Source organism: Bombina bombina, chromosome 1 (genome assembly GCF_027579735.1).
Source record: "Bombina bombina isolate aBomBom1 chromosome 1, aBomBom1.pri, whole genome shotgun sequence".
Classification (NCBI taxonomy): Eukaryota; Metazoa; Chordata; class Amphibia; order Anura; family Bombinatoridae; genus Bombina; species Bombina bombina.
The window spans coordinates 159135735-159154174 of NC_069499.1; the positions used below are offsets into that span (position 1 = coordinate 159135735).

Sequence of the window (18440 nt, forward strand, 5' to 3'; positions counted from 1 at the left end):
TCGTATAAAACCTGTCATTAAGTCAATTTCTCCTCCTTGGAGTTTGAATTTGGTTCTGGGGGCTCTTCAAGCTCCTCCGTTTGAACCTATGCATTCATTGGACATTAAATTACTTTCTTGGAAAGTTTTGTTCCTTTTGGCCATCTCTTCTGCTAGAAGAGTTTCTGAATTATCTGCTCTTTCGTGTGAGTCTCCTTTTCTGATTTTTCATCAGGATAAGGCGGTGTTGCGAACTTCTTTTGAATTTTTACCTAAAGTTGTGAATTCCAACAACATTAGTAGAGAAATTGTGGTTCCTTCATTATGTCCTAATCCTAAGAATTCTAAGGAGAAATCATTGCATTCTTTGGATGTTGTTAGAGCTTTGAAATATTATGTTGAAGCTACGAAATCTTTCCGTAAGACTTCTAGTCTATTTGTTATCTTTTCCGGTTCTAGGAAAGGCCAGAAAGCTTCTGCCATTTCTTTGGCATCTTGGTTGAAATCTTTAATTCATCTTGCCTATGTTGAGTCGGGTAAAATTCCGCCTCAGAGAATTACAGCTCATTCTACTAGGTCAGTATCTACTTCCTGGGCGTTTAGGAATGAAGCTTCGGTTGACCAGATCTGCAAAGCAGCAACTTGGTCCTCTTTGCATACTTTTACTAAATTCTACCATTTTGATGTCTTTTCTTCTTCTGAAGCAGTTTTTGGTAGAAAAGTTCTTCAGGCAGCGGTTTCAGTTTGAATCTTCTGCTTATGTTTTTTGTTAAACTTTATTTTGGGTGTGGATTATTTTCAGCAGGAATTGGCTGTCTTTATTTTATCCCTCCCTCTCTAGTGACTCTTGCGTGGAAAGATCCACATCTTGGGTAGTCATTATCCCATACGTCACTAGCTCATGGACTCTTGTTAATTACATGAAAGAAAACATAATTTATGTAAGAACTTACCTGATAAATTCATTTCTTTCATATTAACAAGAGTCCATGAGGCCCACCCTTTTTTGTGGTGGTTATGATTTTTTTGTATAAAGCACAATTATTCCAATTCCTTATTTTATATGCTTCGCACTTTTTTTCTTATCACCCCACTTCTTGGCTATTCGTTAAACTGATTTGTGGGTGTGGTGAGGGGTGTATTTATAGGCATTTTAAGGTTTGGGAAACTTTGCCCCTCCTGGTAGGAATGTATATCCCATACGTCACTAGCTCATGGACTCTTGTTAATATGAAAGAAATGAATTTATCAGGTAAGTTCTTACATAAATTATGTTTTCCTTAAGTTCTCCTCTAAATATTCTTTCAAATGCTCCAATTCAGGGGGGCTGAGAGGATAGAGATGACCGTAAGGGATCTTGGCACCAGGTTGAAGGTCTATCGGACAGTCATATATCCTATGAGGTGGCAAGTTCTCTGCCTCTGTCTTACTAAACACATCTTTAAAATCAGAATATTCATTGGGTAGGTTATCTATTGTTGTATGAGTTTGCATTAATAAATGACCAGTGAGACAAGTATTTCTGCAATAATCTGAATTAAACTTTATTTCAAAAGGGGACCAAACAATAGTTGGGTTATGAAGTTGCAACCACTTCATCCCAAGAACCAAAGTGAAATGAGGAGAGGGTAAGACATCTAAGGACATCAATTCTGTATGTCCACAGATATTCACAAAAACAGGTATGGTCTCATGGGTTATGGGACCAGAAACCATGGGTGATCCATCGATTACTTTGATGGGGACTGGTGTCTTCTTGCAGATCAAGGGGATACGATTCTGAAGACAATAGTGAAGATCTAAGTAGTTACCAGTAGCCCCTGAATCAATGATAGCGTCATCAATTTTCAGTAGACTTTGTTCCAGCTGTAGAGAAAGAGACAGCGTGCAATAAGATGTCTTTAACTGAGAATGTACAGATGAATTAATAAGTTTAAACTTACATTTCTTAGACTTTAACAAGACTGTGCAGTCTTGAACATTGTGAGTAGGACTGGCACAGTATAAACAAAGATTCTTCATCCTACGGCGTAATTTCTCTTCAGGACTGAGTGGTCCTCTGAGGATTCCTATCTCCATTGCCTCAGGCTGAGGTTTAGCGGAGGCGTAGTAAGGACTGGTAGTAGCAGAGTATGAAATTTTAGGTTTTAAATCTGTTGCTGATTTTTCCGCTTTTCTCTCACGGAGGCGGCGGTCAATTTGACTAGCCATTCTCATAAAGGTGTCTAGAGTTTTTGGTTGTTCAATCCTAGCAAATTCGTCTTTCAAAGCCTCAGAGAGACCAATATGGAATTGGTTCCGCAAGGCTATGGGATTCCAAAGAGAATCAGCAGAAAACTGTTTAAAGTCTGTGATATACTCCTCCACTGGTCTTTTGCCTTGTTTGAGGCTTCTCATGGAGGATTCAGCTGTGAGCTGGATATCTGTATCTTGAAATAATGCATCCTTGGATGCAAAGAAAGCTTCTAGTGATCCTAAAATTGGATCCTCTGTCTCAAAGAATTTGTCAGCCCAGTTTCTTGGTTCCCCTCTGAGGAATGATATGGTGGTCAGAACCTTCACTCTCTCAGTGGGGTAAGTCCTGGGTTTCATGGAAAAGAGTAAGTGGCAGGCATTTTTAAACTGCCTGTACATTTTTCTATTGCCTGAGAAATGCTCTGGTAAGGAAACCTGTGGTTCAAGCATAGTCTCAAATTGACTAGATTTCAGTGCAATGGATTCTTTTATAATATTTCTTAGTGCAACATTTTCAACTTGTAAGTCGTGTAAGCCCTGGGCTAACTGATCAACCCTTTGCGTGAGATTAAAAACAACCTGTGGAAGATCTACTGGTTCCATAATTTTTTTTTATTTTTTTTTTTATTTTTTTAGGCTTGGTATTATATAATGTTACTCTCAATTAATGTTTGTTATATGGAACACAACAGTAGTAAAAATTTGGTTGTTACACTTTATTTATTGAATCAACTACTGACAAGCAGATTCTGAAAAATAAAGTGTTTTATTATTTCAAAATATACACAGTCTATATCTTTATTTTATAAATACACACTGTATACCTTTTGACAGAATAATTAAAGTATTGGACAGGGAAATATAAGACCACCTTATGGTAAAAACAGGTTGTTAATAACAACTCTGATTCACAGGTTGTTAAATGAAGCAAGCAAGACTGGGCTATGGTAGAAGTAAGGTAAAGTTATTCAGAACACACTCTGGCTCAGCGTGCAGAAAAGTACACAGATCCTGGATTCACACTCAAAGAATAATTTCAGGATGGAGAGCATAATACTACCTAAATATGTATAATCAAATACTGCAATATTTGTAAGTGGTAGCAAGCTAAGCAGTCAGTAGTAGTATTTACAGAGAGTGTACCTGAAATGCTGCAGGAGCTGAGAAGTCTGATGTGGAGCAGGCAGGCAGCGTGTGAATGCTGAATGAGGAGGAAGTGAGCGTGTGAAGTCACTGGCAGAGCTGACAGCCTGGAATGTAGCAGCGGCTGCTGCTGAAGCAGAGAGACACTGAGAGAAGGTAATAAATCTTCGTTTACCCCACTGAGGAATCTTGCAGAGGCATCAAATGAGGAAGTAAGTGAGAGTAGGATCCGGTATTAGGAAATCCAGCAGATATTTCAACCTGTTAGAAAATAAGGCAGAGAGGCTTAGACAACTTGTAATCCAGAGCATAATACAAGGAGTACTCAGTGGATACTGGAACACAATACCAAGCACTGATTGCAATGTGCTGTGTTGTTTTATAGGAGGAGCAATCAATTAGGAGAAAACTTCAGTCTCTTAAAGAAACAGTGCTCAACCCTGACAAGATGCGAGTCTTTTAGGTTGGGAGGCTGTCTGAGGTTCTCTGACAGCACAAGGGGTTTGGAAAATCTCAGGAGGCGAGATTACCATTTGATATTTTGGAACTCCGTGCATTCCCGGAGTTCTTCAGTTGGTTTCTTTTGAAGAAGAGACGTTTATTGTTTTTTTCAGACATTATCACATCTGTGGTGTATGTCAATCATCAGGGTTTGACTATCAGTCTTTAGACTGTGACAAAAGTATCTCGGATATTTGCTTGGGCTAAATCCAGCTACTATCTAAATTCTGGGGTCCTTTTCCCAGGTATAGACGTTTGGGAAGCGGATTATCTCTGTTAATCAAGCTTTACATCCGGGAGAATGATCTTTACCCAGATATGTTTTTCAATTTTTCAGATGTGAGGGCTTCCACAAATAGATCTGTTGGCCTCTCGTCTTAACAAGGAACTTCCCAGGGGCCTATTTCAGGTCCGGGGATCCTCAGGCGGAAGTAGCGTATGCATTGACACTTCCTTGGAATTATCATTCTGTCTATATCTTCCGCCTCTAGTTCTTCCAAAATTCTAATGGAGCGTTCGTTTGTACTGCTGGTGGTTCCAGCATGGCCTCACAGGTTTTGGTATGCGGATCTCATTCGGATGGCCAGTTGCCAACCTTGGACATTTCCGTTAAGACCAGACCTTCTATCTCAAGGCCCATTTTTCCATCAAGATCTCAAATCATTTAATTTGAAGGTATGGAGATTGAACGTTTGATTCTTAGTCATAGAGGTTTCTCTGACTCAGTGATTAATACTATGTTACAGGTTTGTAAATCTGTCTCTAGAAAGAATTATTATCGAGTTTGGAAGACTTACATTTCTTGGTGTTCTTCTCATAAATTCTTTTGGCATTCTTTTAGAATTCCTAGAATTTTACAATTTTTCAGGTTGGTTTAGATAAGGTTTTGTCTGCAAGTTCTTTGAAAGGACAAATCTCTACTCTTTCTGTTCTTTTTCACAGAAAGATTGCTATCCATTCTGATATTCATTGTTTTGTACAGGCTTTGGTTTGTATCAAGCCTGTCATTAAGTCAATATCTCCTCCTTGGAGTCTCAATGTGGTACTGAGGGCTTTACAGGCTCCTCCATCTGGACATTAAAAGTACTTTCTTGGAAAGTATTGTTCCTTTTGGTTATCTCTTCTGCTAGAAGAGTTTCTGAGTTTTCTGCTCTTTCTTGTGGATCTCCTTTTCTGATTTTTCATCAGGGTAAGGCAGTGTTCCTTCCTGTTATTCATTATTTTGTTCAGACTTTGGTTCTTATCAAACCTGTCATTAAGCCAATTTCTCCTCCTTGGAGTTTTAATTTGGTTCTAAAGGCTTTACAGGCTCTTCTATTTGAGCATATGTTTTCTCTAGACATTATTTACTTTCATGGAAAGTATTGTTCTTTTTAGACATCTCTTCAGCTAGAACAATTTTTGAATTATCTGTTCTTTCTTGTGAGTCTCCTTTTTCTGATTTTTTCATCAGGATAAGGTGGTTTTTGCTATCCTCATTTCAATTCTTACCTAAGTTGTGATTTCTATCAACATTAGGGAGGAATTATTGTCTTTTCCTAAGACTTCTTTGGTAAGATTCTTACATTCTTTGGATATGGTAAGAGTTTTGAAATCTTATGTTGAAGCTATTCAGATTTCAGATAGTCTTCTAGTCTATTTGTTATCTTTTCTGGTGTTAGGAAGGTCAAAAGGCTTCTGCCATTTATTTGGCATCTTGCTTAAACTTTTGATTCATCATGCTTATTTGGAGTCAGGTGGACTCCCGCCTCTGAGGATTACGGCTCATTCTACTAGGTAAGTTTCTTCTTCCTGGGCTTTTTAAGAATGAAGCTTCTGTTGATCAGATTTGCAAAGCAATGACTTGGTCTTCTTTGCATACTTTTACTATGTTCTACCATTTTGATGTTTTCTCTTCTTTAGAAGCAGTTTTGAATGGTACTTCAGGCAGCTGTTTCAGTTTGATTCTTCTGCTTATATTTTCAGTTTTTTTCATTATAAAAATTGAAACTTTTTTGATTTGGGTAGTGGATTAATTTTTCAGCGGAATTGGCTGTCTTTATTTTATCCCTCCCTCTCTAGTGACTCTTGCGTGGAAGTTCCACATCTTGAGTATTTATTATCCCATACGTCACTAGCTCATGGACTCTTGCTAATTACATGAAAGAAAACATAATTTATGTAAGAAATTACCTGATAAATTCATTTCTTTCATATTAGCAAGAGTCCATGAGGCCCACCCTTTTTGTGGTGGTTATGATTTTTTTGTATAAAGCACAATTATTTGAATTCCTTATTTGATGCTTTCGCTCCTTTCTTATCACCCCACTTCTTGGCTATTCGTTAAACTGAATTGTGGGTGTGGTGAGGGGTGTATTTATAGGCATTTTGAGGTCTGGGAAACTTTGCCCCTCCTGGTAGGAATGTATATCCCATACGTCACTAGCTCATGGACTCTTGCTAATATGAAAGAAATGAATTTATCAGGTAAGTTCTTATGTTTTTGTTACACAAACGTCTGGCAGATGTTCCAGATGTACAATCCTTTTGTCAGCCTGTATTTAGACCGATTGCTCCTCCTTGGAGTTTGAATTTAGTTCTTAGAGTTCTTCAAGGGGTTTCCTTTTGAACCAATGCATTCCATAGATATTAAGTTATTATCTTGGAAAGTTTTATTTTTGGTTGCTATTTCTTTTGCTCGAAGAGTATCTGAGCTTTCGGCTTTACAATTTGATTCTCCTTATCTTATTTTTCATTCGCATAAGGTGGTGTTACGTACTAAATCTGGTTGTTTCAAAAGTTGTTTCAAACAAGAATATTAATCAGGAGATTGTTGCTCCTTCTTTGTGTTTTAATCCTTCTAAGAAGGAACGTCTGTTACATAATTTAGACGTGGTCCATGCTTTGAAGTTCTATTTACAAGTGACTGAAGATTTTCGTCAATCATCTTCTTTATTTGTCATTTTTTCAGGGAAACGTAAGGGTCAGAAAGCTACGGCTACCTCTCTTTCTTTTTGGTTGAAGAGTATCATCCATTTTGCATATGAGACTGCTGGACAGCAGCCTCCAGAACGAATTACGGCTCATTCCACTAGGGCTGTGGCTTCCTCATGGGCATTCAAAAATGATTCTTCGGTTGAACAGATTTGCAAAGCTGCAACTTGGTCGTCTCTTCACACTTTTTCTAAATTTTACAAATTTGATACCTTTGCCTCGGCTGAGGCTGTTTTTGGGAGGAAAGTTCTTCAAGCAGTGGTGCCTTCTGTTTAGGTTTCCTGTCTTGTCCCTCCCGTTTCATCCGTGTACTATAGTTTTGGTATTGTATCCCACAAGTAAGGATGAAATCCGTGGACTCATCGTATCTTAAAAAATAAAATAAAATTTATGCTTACCTGATAAATTTATTTCTTTTTGGATACAATGAGTCCACGGCCCGCCCTGTTTTTTGAGACAGGTCTTTATTTTTGTTAAACTTCAGTCACCTCTGCACCTTGGCTTTTCCTTTCTCTTCCTAACTTCGGTCGAATGACTGGAGTGGGAGGGAAGGGAGGAGCTATATATACAGCTCTGCTGTGGTGCTCTTTGCCTCCTCCTGCTGACTAGGAGGCGATATCCCACAAGTAAGGATGAAATCCGTGAACTCATCTTATCCAAAAAGAAATACATTTATCAGGTAAGCATAAATTTTCTTTTTTGGAGTGCGGAATAGACGTAGCGTTACAGGCTAAAATGCTTGCGGTATAGCTATACTGACACGACTAGGCGTTGGTAAATTATATCCACAACACTTCATATACGTCATAGTTATGAAGATTCCTAACCAAACTGTAATTTTATAGTACTTACTTAAAATATTTTTTTTACTTAGAGAATATGCTTATCTTCCACGCTGTCATTTTTATTCAAAAATAAATTGAAAAATCATTTAAAAAAAAGTCATATCCAGTACTTTTTGTTTTGTAGCCTGCCAACAACCTTCGCAACTTTGGACATTGATGGAGTAAGAAAAATTATATTTGCACTTCCAGGTAAGAAACTTTTTTTGTTTTTCTTAAAGGATGACATAGATGTAGTAACTAAATAAGTACATTTATATAAATACATTTGTATAATTAATTTAACAAAGGTAAATTCAAATGTGGCTATAGTTGCATTATTATTATTATTAATAATAAGATAAAGAAGATATAAAACTAAACTACATATCTACAGTAATTGTTTGATTTTTGTATAGCAAGAACTTTTGCATCTGTTTAATTTATTATCAATAATGTTGTGCTGATGCTGTTAGTAATAATACTGTATTTCGACTACCACCTTAGAGCTTGATTACAAGTGGTGTGCTGACGTAAGCTTGGGCACTATATTGCAATATTGTTATTGCGCTAATTTGCATTGGTATTACAAGTTGAAAGTAAACATGTCCTGCTGAGCACAATCTAAATTTGCCCTTATCTGGTTAGCACGACTGAAGACCTCACATAAAGGGTTAGAGCTAAAAATAAATGTGCATCAAACGCAACATAAATACTTTAAAATAAAGTATCATAATCATAAAAATACTGTCTAATAAACTATATTCATAAAAATTTTAATTAAAGCATTTTTAAAGGGGCTAAAAGTTATATGGTATATAACAAGATGTTTGAATGGAAAGGGCTATATTGTGTGTGTGTGTGAGTATTGCTTTAGACTTGATAAAGGAAGGAACTCTTCCGAAAGCTTGTCAACTTATAAATGTATAGTTAGTCCAAAAAAAAAAGTATCATTGCTCAATGCAATACACCTGTTATTTTGATATATATATATATATATATATATATATATATATATATATATATATATATATATATATATATATATATATAAAACTCACATTGGGTTGAGTGCACTTGGTCGGGTAAGCAGGCAACCGATAAGTGTTATTTTTTTTTGGAAAGCGTGCTACATTAAAGTCTATGGAGAGAAGATGTTAATGTGGTCGCAATATCCAGTCCTGAAGTTAGCGTGCGTAAGGTTTTGCTCGCGCGCAAACCATTTAATTTCAACTTGTAATATGCGTTTTAAAAGCTAAAGTGCTAAATAGTGTGCCAATTGTAATCTGTCCCTTAGTTGTGTACTTTCATACAAAATGCTTTTGTTCCTAGATTTAAATGAGGTTGACCATGTGTTGGCACCACGTAAGCCAGCATTTCATACGAAATATAACCATCACCACACTTCATTAATTCAACTAATTTTTAATTTCACTGATCATTTAAGTACATTTCTCTCAAACAATATATATACTTTTCTGATTCCTCATTAAAGTGACATATTCTCTTTGTGTTGTAGGCAACCCTGTGTCAGCAGTTGTTACCTGTAATCTTTTTGTTGTACCAGCGCTAAGAAAGATGCAGGGAATCCTGGATCCAAGACCTACTATCATCAAAGCCAGGGTATTCAAACTGACTCTGCAACTATTTGCCACTCTATCCTGGGGGGGGGGGGGGGGGTGTATGACACAGCATATTTCTTTAATTAGTACAGATGTGACATAATCAAAGTCATTAGCCCTAATTCCAATCCATTAGCATTTGAAATTTAAAAAAACATTATATTCAGCCTTTTCACTTCCTTTTGTACTGTATTCCAATCAAACAGAAGAGGGAGCCATTTAGATTAGTGAATCCATGTGAATTATAAATACTGTCTAACCCAGAGCTTTCCAAACTTTTCATCTTGGTGACACACTTTTTAGACCTACATTATTTTGTGACACAGTAAATCAGTTGTTCTAACAAAAAGGAGGTTAAACTAACTTGTTTTAAGAGATACGGACACAAACATAAATGATATAATAACGAAATGCATTTACAAGTCACAGTATGTATGTGCAAGAATTAGAAAAAGCTTATAATTACTACACCAATAACTACTTACTATTTTAATGGGATGTATGAGGTTGATGGGATGAACACAATTTCTGAATATTTGGTGGAATATTAGATAGACACATTTCATCATCAAGCATGTTTAAGCTTCCACTTCCTATCCATATATCAAGTGCAGGAGCAGCAATGCACTACTGGGAGTTAGCTGCAAAAAACCCCCATTGACTTATGCTCAGCGTTTAAGCTGTCGCCCTCAGAGCTCGGTGAGTCCGATTGACTCCTGCCCATGCTGCAAACACACTGCTGTCCCACTCACTGACTACACATGCAGTCATGAGCCAATTAAGGAGACTACATGTGCAGTCAGGAGCCAATGTGCCGCCAAAGCCGCTATTTGGAATAGTTTCAGTTCCCACTGAGCTGTGCCAATAGGTTAAGATGATCTGTGACCCCCTAAGTATCAATCACGTGCCAACCATGTGATATGCGTAGCAGGCAGGCGGAAATTCAGAAACCCAAAAACATTTTTTTTTTAAATTTGTGCTGAAGCAGGGACACACCTACACACTGCTGCCGACACACTAGTGTGTCCCGACACACAGTTTGGAAAGCACTGGTCTAACCTCACATGGAGGCGTATTGATCCAGTATTGCTGATCAGATATTAATGCTTGAATGTGTATTTTTTTCTTTACTGATATCAATTCATGGGACTTAATATAATTTAGCATATTTTTTTTTTTTTTTTTAAATCTTTCATGGATACTTAAAGGGCCACTAAACCCAAAATCTTTCTTTCATGATTCAGATAGAACATACAAATTTAAACAACATTACAATTTACTTCTATTATTTATCTTGCTTCATTTTTTAGATATCCTTATTTGAAGAAAAAGCAATGCACATGGGTGAACCAATCACATGAGGCTTCTATGTGCAGCAACCAATCAGCAGCTACTGAGCATATCTAGATATGCTTTTCAGCAAAGAATATCAAGAGAATAAAACAAATTAGATAATAGAAGTAAATTAGAAAGATGTTTAAAATGGCATTCTCTTTCTAAATCATGAAAGAAAAAATGTGGGTTTCATGTCCCTTTAAATGATCAGTAAATTATTAGAAAGTGTAAACTCAGCTATTTTTATAACATTGCCCAAGATACGATTGTGTTTATTAATGTGGTTTGCACAAGCAAAAAAACTTTGAAAAAGCCAAGATAGGCAGTTTGAAACAGGCCAGAATGGGTGTTTATGGCTATTGATATAAAAAAAAAAAAGTACAGCAATTTTGATAGAAAAACAGTTGCTTATGGGTTGGAATACCACTGCTGAAATCTCTCAATGTAAAGATAAGTGTGAACAGAAACCGGTTTCCAATGCCTTAATATGTCCTTAAAAATGTAAATGACACACTTTGCACAGCTTTTCTAATGGATTGGAATATTCTCCACTGAATCTGATTAACTTGCCTATGCTCAAGAAGAGGTATTTTTAAATTGTGACATATTTGTGGCCCTAGTTCAGTTAGCCCTGCCTAGAAGGTATTGCAATTCTTTATGCGACAAGTCACATTAGAGCAAATTAAAACTAGGTCATTTTTAACCAGAAATGTATTTGTTTTTCAAGCTAAAATAGGTATTCAGTACTTGGTGTATGTCTTCTTTTTGATTCATTAAAAGACAGAAAAGCTCAAAAAGAAATTGAAATGTATTAGAGCATTTTATTATTACACTACAGTATATGACTGTGTCTAACCCCTGCAGAAGAATTGTAAGCCATAGCTAAAGTGAGCTTCAGAGCTGCAATAAATGATTATGTCCTAGCTTAACACATGAGGTGAGCCAGTGACAAGAGGCATATATGTGCAGCTACCAGTCTTCAGATAGCTCCCAGTAGCGTATTGCTGATCCTGAGTCTCTCTTGGTATTCTTTTCAATAATGATAAGCAAGAGAGCAAAGTAAATTTGATAACAGAAGTCAAATAAAACATCTCTTATAACAGAATTCTCAGACTGAACCATGAGAGTTTGGTTTTGAATTTCATGTCCCTTTAAGAGTACACAAAATGCCCATGAATTGATAACATACAGTTTATACATATGAGGTGGCTTACATCATGTGATATTTAGACTGGTGCACTTTTCCTCAAGCTTATAGTAAAACTATGCTGCAAAGGGAGACAAACCTATGTCCTTCAAACTGCATGTTCTTCTATAAAGGAACTTGGTACAATAGAGTAGAAGAGTGATAAACTATGTGAAACCAGCACACATTTATTATCAATAAATATTTAAGTGCATTAAGAAGTGAGTGGACCCAGTGTAATAACTTTATACTCCTGTTAATGTGTGAGCATTACATCTATTACAAATAACAGAACTGTTACTTTCTTTCCAACGGCAGGGAGAGTCCACAACTTCATTCATTACTGTTGGGAATATCAACAACAGGCCACCAGGAGGAGGCAAAGACACCCCAGCCAAAGGCTAACAATATCTCTCCCGCTTCCCCTATCCCCCCAGTCATTCTTTGCCTTTCGTCACTATAGGAGGATGCTAGAGAAGGTGCTAAGAAAAAATAGAAGATCTAGTCCTTTATTGGGACTAGATCTTCTTCAAGACAGGGCTGTGGTTAATTGAGTAGCCATGTAATCCTCTCTGAGAGTTGTGGTAAAAATTAGATACTGGAGGTTGCAGGGAAGTTCTTTGTCCTCCTCCAGTACTTAGGTGCTAACACCCAGGAAACCAGTGCTATGTTTATACTGCTTTCATTGTGTTACAGGTCCCTGTCAGCAGGGCTGCTACTAGAAATTATGGGGCCCTGACTAAGCCAGTTTTCAGGGTCCCCTGCCGCTGCTTATATTTTGATCAAAATATATTAATCCTTTCTAATTACTTCTGTTATCAAGTGTGCTTCATTCTCTTGGTATCCTTTGTTGAAGTAGCAGCAATGCACAACTGGGAGCTAGCTCAGCTGAACACATCAGGTGAGCGCTGCAACAAGAAACATAGCAGCCTCCAATTAGCAGCTCGCTCCCAGTAGTGCATTACTGCTAGGTTTGCCAGGTGTCCAGTATTTAACTAGACAGTCCAGTATTTTAGCAGTCTGTCCAGTAAAATATATACAAAAATACTTAAATGTCAGCCAAGTATAAAGGAGTGGTTACTTATAGAAAACTAATATTAAAAAGTATTCAAATAAAAATCTATTAATATTAATAAACTTGTACATTTCTTCTGTATATATTTTAGCCACCTATTTTTCAATTGATCTAATATAAGCGCTGTCATGAAACCAAAATATTTCTATTAATAGATTTTTATTTGAATATCTTTCATATTAGTTTTCTTTAAGTAACAACTCCTGCATTTTTTGCGCCTATATAGTATCCTTCTGTGTATATATTTCTTTCATGTAATTAGCAAGAGTCCATGAGCTAGTGACGTATGGGATATACATTCCTACCAGGAGGGGCAAAGTTTCCCAAACCTCAAAATGCCTATAAATACACCCCTCACCACACCCACAAATCAGTTTTACAAACTTTGCCTCCTATGGAGGTGGTGAAGTAAGTTTGTGCTAGATTCTACGTTGATATGCGCTCCGCAGCAGGTTGGAGCCCGGTTTTCCTCTCAGCGTGCAGTGAATGTCAGAGAGATGTGAGGAGAGTATTGCCTATTTGAATTCAATGATCTCCTTCTACGGGGTCTATTTCATAGGTTCTCTGTTATCGGTCTTAGAGATTCATCTCTTACCTCCCTTTTCAGATCGACGATATACTCTTATTTATATACCATTACCTCTGCTGATTCTCGTTTCAGTACTGGTTTGGCTTTCTACTACATGTAGATGAGTGTCCTGGGGTAAGTAATTCTTATTTTCTGTGACACTCTAAGCTATGGTTGGGCACTTTTTTATAAAGTTCTAAATATATGTATTCAAACATTTATTTGCCTTGACTCAGGATGTTCAACATTCCTTATTTCAGACAGTCAGTTTCATATTTGGGATAATGCATATGAATAAATCAATTTTTTTCTTACCTTAAAATTTGACTTTTTCCCTGTGGGCTGTTAGGCTCGCGGGGGCTGAAAATGCTTCATTTTTTTGCGTCATTCTTGGCGCGGACTTTTTTGGCGCAAACATTTTTTTCTGTTTCCGGCGTCATACGTGTCGCCGGAAGTTGCATCATTTTTGACGTTCTTTTGCGCCAAAAGTGTCAGCGTTCCGGATGTGGCGTCATTTTTGGCGCCAAAAGCATTTAGTCTCCACATTATTGAAGTCTCATTATTTATTGCTTCTGGTTGCTAGAAGCTTGTTCACTGGCTTTTTTTCCCATTCCTGAAACTGTCATTTAAGGAATTTGATCAATTTTGCTTTATATGTTGTTTTTTCTTTTACATATTGCAAGATGTCCCACGTTGAAACTGAGTCAGAAGATACTTCTGGAAAATCGCTGCCTGGTGCTGGAGCTACCAAAGCTAAGTGTATCTGCTGTAAACTTATACAGCTGTTGTTTGTACTGTTTGTCATGACAAACTTGTTAATGCAGATAATATTTCCTTTAGTACTGTTACATTACCTGTTGCTGTTCCGTCAACATCTAATACTCAGAGTGTTCCTGATAACATAAGAGATTTTGTTTCTAAATCCATTAAGAAGGCTATGTCTGTTATTCTTCCTTCTAGTAAACGTAAAAAGTCTTTTAAAACTTCTCATTTTTTCAGATGAATTTTTAAATGAACATCATCATTCTGATAATGGTTCTTCTGGTTCAGAGGATTCTGTCTCAGAGGTTGATGCTGATAAATCTTCATATTTATTTAAAATGGAATTTATTCGTTCTTTACTTAAAGAAGTCCTAATTGCATTAGAAATTGAGGATTCTGGTCCTCTTGATACTAAATCTAAACGTTTAGATAAGGTTTTTAAATCTCCTGTAGTTATTCCAGAAGTTTTTCCTGTCCCTGGTGCTATTTCTGAAGTAATTTCCAGGGAATGGAATAATTTGGGTAATTCATTTACTCCTTCTAAACGTTTTAAGCAATTATATCCTGTGCCATCTGACAGATTAGAGTTTTGGGACAAAATCCCTAAGGTTGATGGGGCTGTCTCTACTCTTGCTAATAATTTTATTTGTGATGCCATCTTTGATATCATTAGAGTTGATGTCAGGTATATGTCTCTAGTTATTTTAGCTAGAAGAGCTTTATGGCTTAAAACTTGGAATGCTGATATGTCTTCTAAGTCTACTCTGCTTTCCCTTTCTTTCCAGGGTAATAAATTGTTTGGTTCTCAGTTGGATTCTATTATCTCAACTGTTACTGGAGGGAAAGGAACTTTTTTACCACAGGATAAAAAATCTAAAGGTAAATTTAGGTCTAATAATCGTTTTCGTTCCTTTCGTCACAACAAGGAACGAAAACCTGATCCTTCATCCTCAGGAGCGGTATCAGTTTGGAAACCATCTCCAGTCTGGAATAAATCCAAGCCTTTTAGAAAATCAAAGCCAGCTCCTAAGTCCACATGAAGGTGCGGCCCTCATTCCAGCTCAGCTGGTAGGGGGCAGATTACGTTTTTTCAAAGAAATTTGGATCAATTCCGTTCACAATCTTTGGATTCAGAACATTGTTTCAGAAGGGTACAGAATTGGCTTCAAGATAAGGCCTCCTGCAAAGAGATTTTTTCTTTCCCGTGTCCCAGTAAACCCAGCGGAGGCTCAAGCATTTCTGAAATGTGTTTCAGATCTAGAGTTGGCTGGAGTAATTATGCCAGTTCCAGTTCTGGAACAGGGACTGGGGTTTTATTTAAATCTCTTCATTGTACCAAAGAAGGAGAATTCCTTCAGACCAGTTCTGGATCTAAAAATATTGAATCGTTATGTAAGGATACCAACATTCAAAATGGTAACTGTAAGGACTATCCTGCCTTTTGTTCTGCATATTCCGATTCATCCAGATCACTATCAGTTTCTGAGATTCTCTTTCCTAGACAAGCATTACCAGTTTGTGGCTCTGCCGTTTGGCCTAGCTATAGCTCCAAGAATTTTTACGAAGGTTCTTGGTGCCCTTCTGTCTGTAATCAGAGAACAGGGTATTGTGGTATTTCCTTATTTGGACGATATCTTGGTACTTGCTCAGTCTTCACATTTAGCAGAATATCATACGAATCGACTTGTGTTTTTTCTTCAACATCATAGTTGGAGGATCAATTTACCAAAAAGTTAATTGATTCCTCAGACACAGGTAACCTTTTTAGGTTTCCAGATAGATTCAGTGTCCATGACTCTATCTTTGACAGAGAAGAGATGTCTAAAATTGATATCAGCTTGTCGAAACCTTCAGTCACAATCATTCCCTTCGGTAGCCTTATGCATGGAAATTCTAGGTCTTATGACTGCTGCATCGGATGCGATCCCCTTTGCTCGTTTTCACATGCGGCCTCTTCAGCTCTGTATGCTGAACCAGTGGTGCAGGGATTACACAAAGATATCTCAATTAATATCTTTAAAACCGATTGTACGACACTCTCTGACGTGGTGGACAGATCACCATCGTTTAGTTCAGGGGGCTTCTTTTGTTCTTCCGACCTGGACTGTAATTTCAACAGATGCAAGTCTTACAGGTTAGGGAACTGTGTGGGGGTCTCTGACAGCACAAGGGGTTTGGGAATCTCAGGAGGTGAGATTACCGATCAATATTTTGGAACTCCGTGCAATTTTCAGAGCTCTTCAGTCTTGGCCTCTTCTAAAGAGAGAATCGTTCATTTGTTTTCAGACAGACAATGTCACAACTGTGGCATACATCAATCATCAAGGAGGGACTCACAGTCCTCTGGCTATGAAAGAAGTATCTCGAATTCTGGTATGGGCGGAATCCAGTTCCTGTCTAGTTTCTGCGGTTCATATCCCAGGTATAGACAATTGGGAAGCGGATTATCTCAGTCGCCAAACGTTACATCCGGGCGAATGGTCTCTTCACCCAGAGGTATTTCTTCAGATTGTTCAAATGTGGGGACTTCCAGAAATAGATTTGATGGCCTCTCATCTAAACAAGAAACTTCCCAGGTATCTGTCCAGATCCAGGGATCCTCAAGCGGTAGCAGTGGATGCATTGTCACTTCCTTGGAAGTATCATCCTGCCTATATCTTTCCGCCTCTAGTTCTTCTTCCAAGAGTAATCTCCAAAATTCGTTTGTTCTGCTGGTAGCTCCAGCATGGCCTCACAGGTTTTCGTATGCGGATCTTGTCCGGATGGCCTCTTGCCAACCGTGGACTCTTCCGTTAAGGCCAGACCTTCTGTCGCAAGGTCCTTTTTTCCATCAGGATCTCAAATCCTTAAATTTAAAGGTATGGAGATTGAACGCTTGATTCTTAGTCAAAGAGGTTTCTCTGACTCTGTGATTAATACTATGTTACAGGCTCGTAAATCTGTATCTAGGGAGATATATTATAGAGTCTGGAAGACTTATATTTCTTGGTGTCTTTCTCATCATTTTTCCTGGCATTCTTTTAGAATTCCGAGAATTTTACAGTTTCTTCAGGATGGTTTGGATAAAGGTTTGTCTGCAAGTTCCTTGAAAGGACAAATCTCTGCTCTTTCTGTTCTTTTTCACAGAAAGATTGCTAATCTTCCTGATATTCATTGTTTTGTACAAGCTTTGGTTCGTATAAAACCTGTCATTAAGTCAATTTCTCCTCCTTGGAGTTTGGATTTGGTTCTGAGGGCTCTTCAAGCTCCTCCGTTTGAACCTATGCATTCATTGGACATTAAATTACTTTCTTGGAAAGTTTTGTTCCTTTTGGCCATCTCTTCTGCCAGAAGAGTTTCTGAATTATCTGCTCTTTCTTGTGAGTCTCCTTTTCTGATTTTTCACCAGGATAAGGCGGTGTTGCGAACTTCTTTTAAATTTTTACCTAAGGTTGTGAATTCCAACAACATTAGTAGAGAAATTGTGGTTCCTTCATTATGTCCTAATCCTAAGAATTCTAAGGAGAAATTATTGCATTCTTTGGATGTAGTTAGAGCTTTGAAATATTATGTTGAAGCTACTAAGATTTTCCGAAAGACTTCTAGTCTATTTGTTATCTTTTCCGGTTCTAGGAAAGGTCAGAAGGCCTCTGCCATTTCTTTGGCATCTTGGTTGAAATCTTTAATTAATCATGCTTATGTCAAGTCGGGTAAAACTCTGCCTCAAAGGATTACAGCTCATTCTACGAGGTCAGTTTCTACTTCCTGGGCGTTTAGGAATGAAGCTTCGGTTGATCAGATTTGCAAAGCAGCAACTTGGTCTTCTTTGCATACTTTTACTAAATTCTACCATTTTGATTTGTTTTCTTCTTCTGAAGCTGTCTTTGGTAGAAAAGTACTTCAGGCAGCTGTTTCAGTTTGAATCTTCTGCTTATATTTTCAGTTTTTTTCTTTATAAGATTTAAACCTTATTTTTGGGTGTGGATTTTTTTCAGCGGAATTGGCTGTCTTTATTTTATCCCTCCCTCTCTAGTGACTCTTGCGTGGAAGATCCACATCTTGGGTAGTCATTATCCCATACGTCACTAGCTCATGGACTCTTGCTAATTACATGAAAGAAAACATAATTTATGTAAGAACTTACCTGATAAATTCATTTCTTTCATATTAGCAAGAGTCCATGAGGCCCACCCTTTTTTTGTGGTGGTTATGATTTTTTTTGTATAAAGCACAATTATTCCAATTCCTTATATTTATGCTT

The 18440-nt window shown here is 37.4% G+C and overlaps 1 protein-coding gene across 1 annotated transcript in view; it reads left to right on the top strand.

The window, feature by feature from the left end:
- Positions 1 to 18440, top strand: part of GPHN (gephyrin) — a 1061400-nt gene that overhangs the window by 975509 nt on the left and 67451 nt on the right. Inside the window, 2 exon segments of the mRNA XM_053697683.1 lie at positions 7801 to 7865; positions 9172 to 9275. Coding sequence (XP_053553658.1) covers positions 7801 to 7865; positions 9172 to 9275 — 169 coding nt within the window.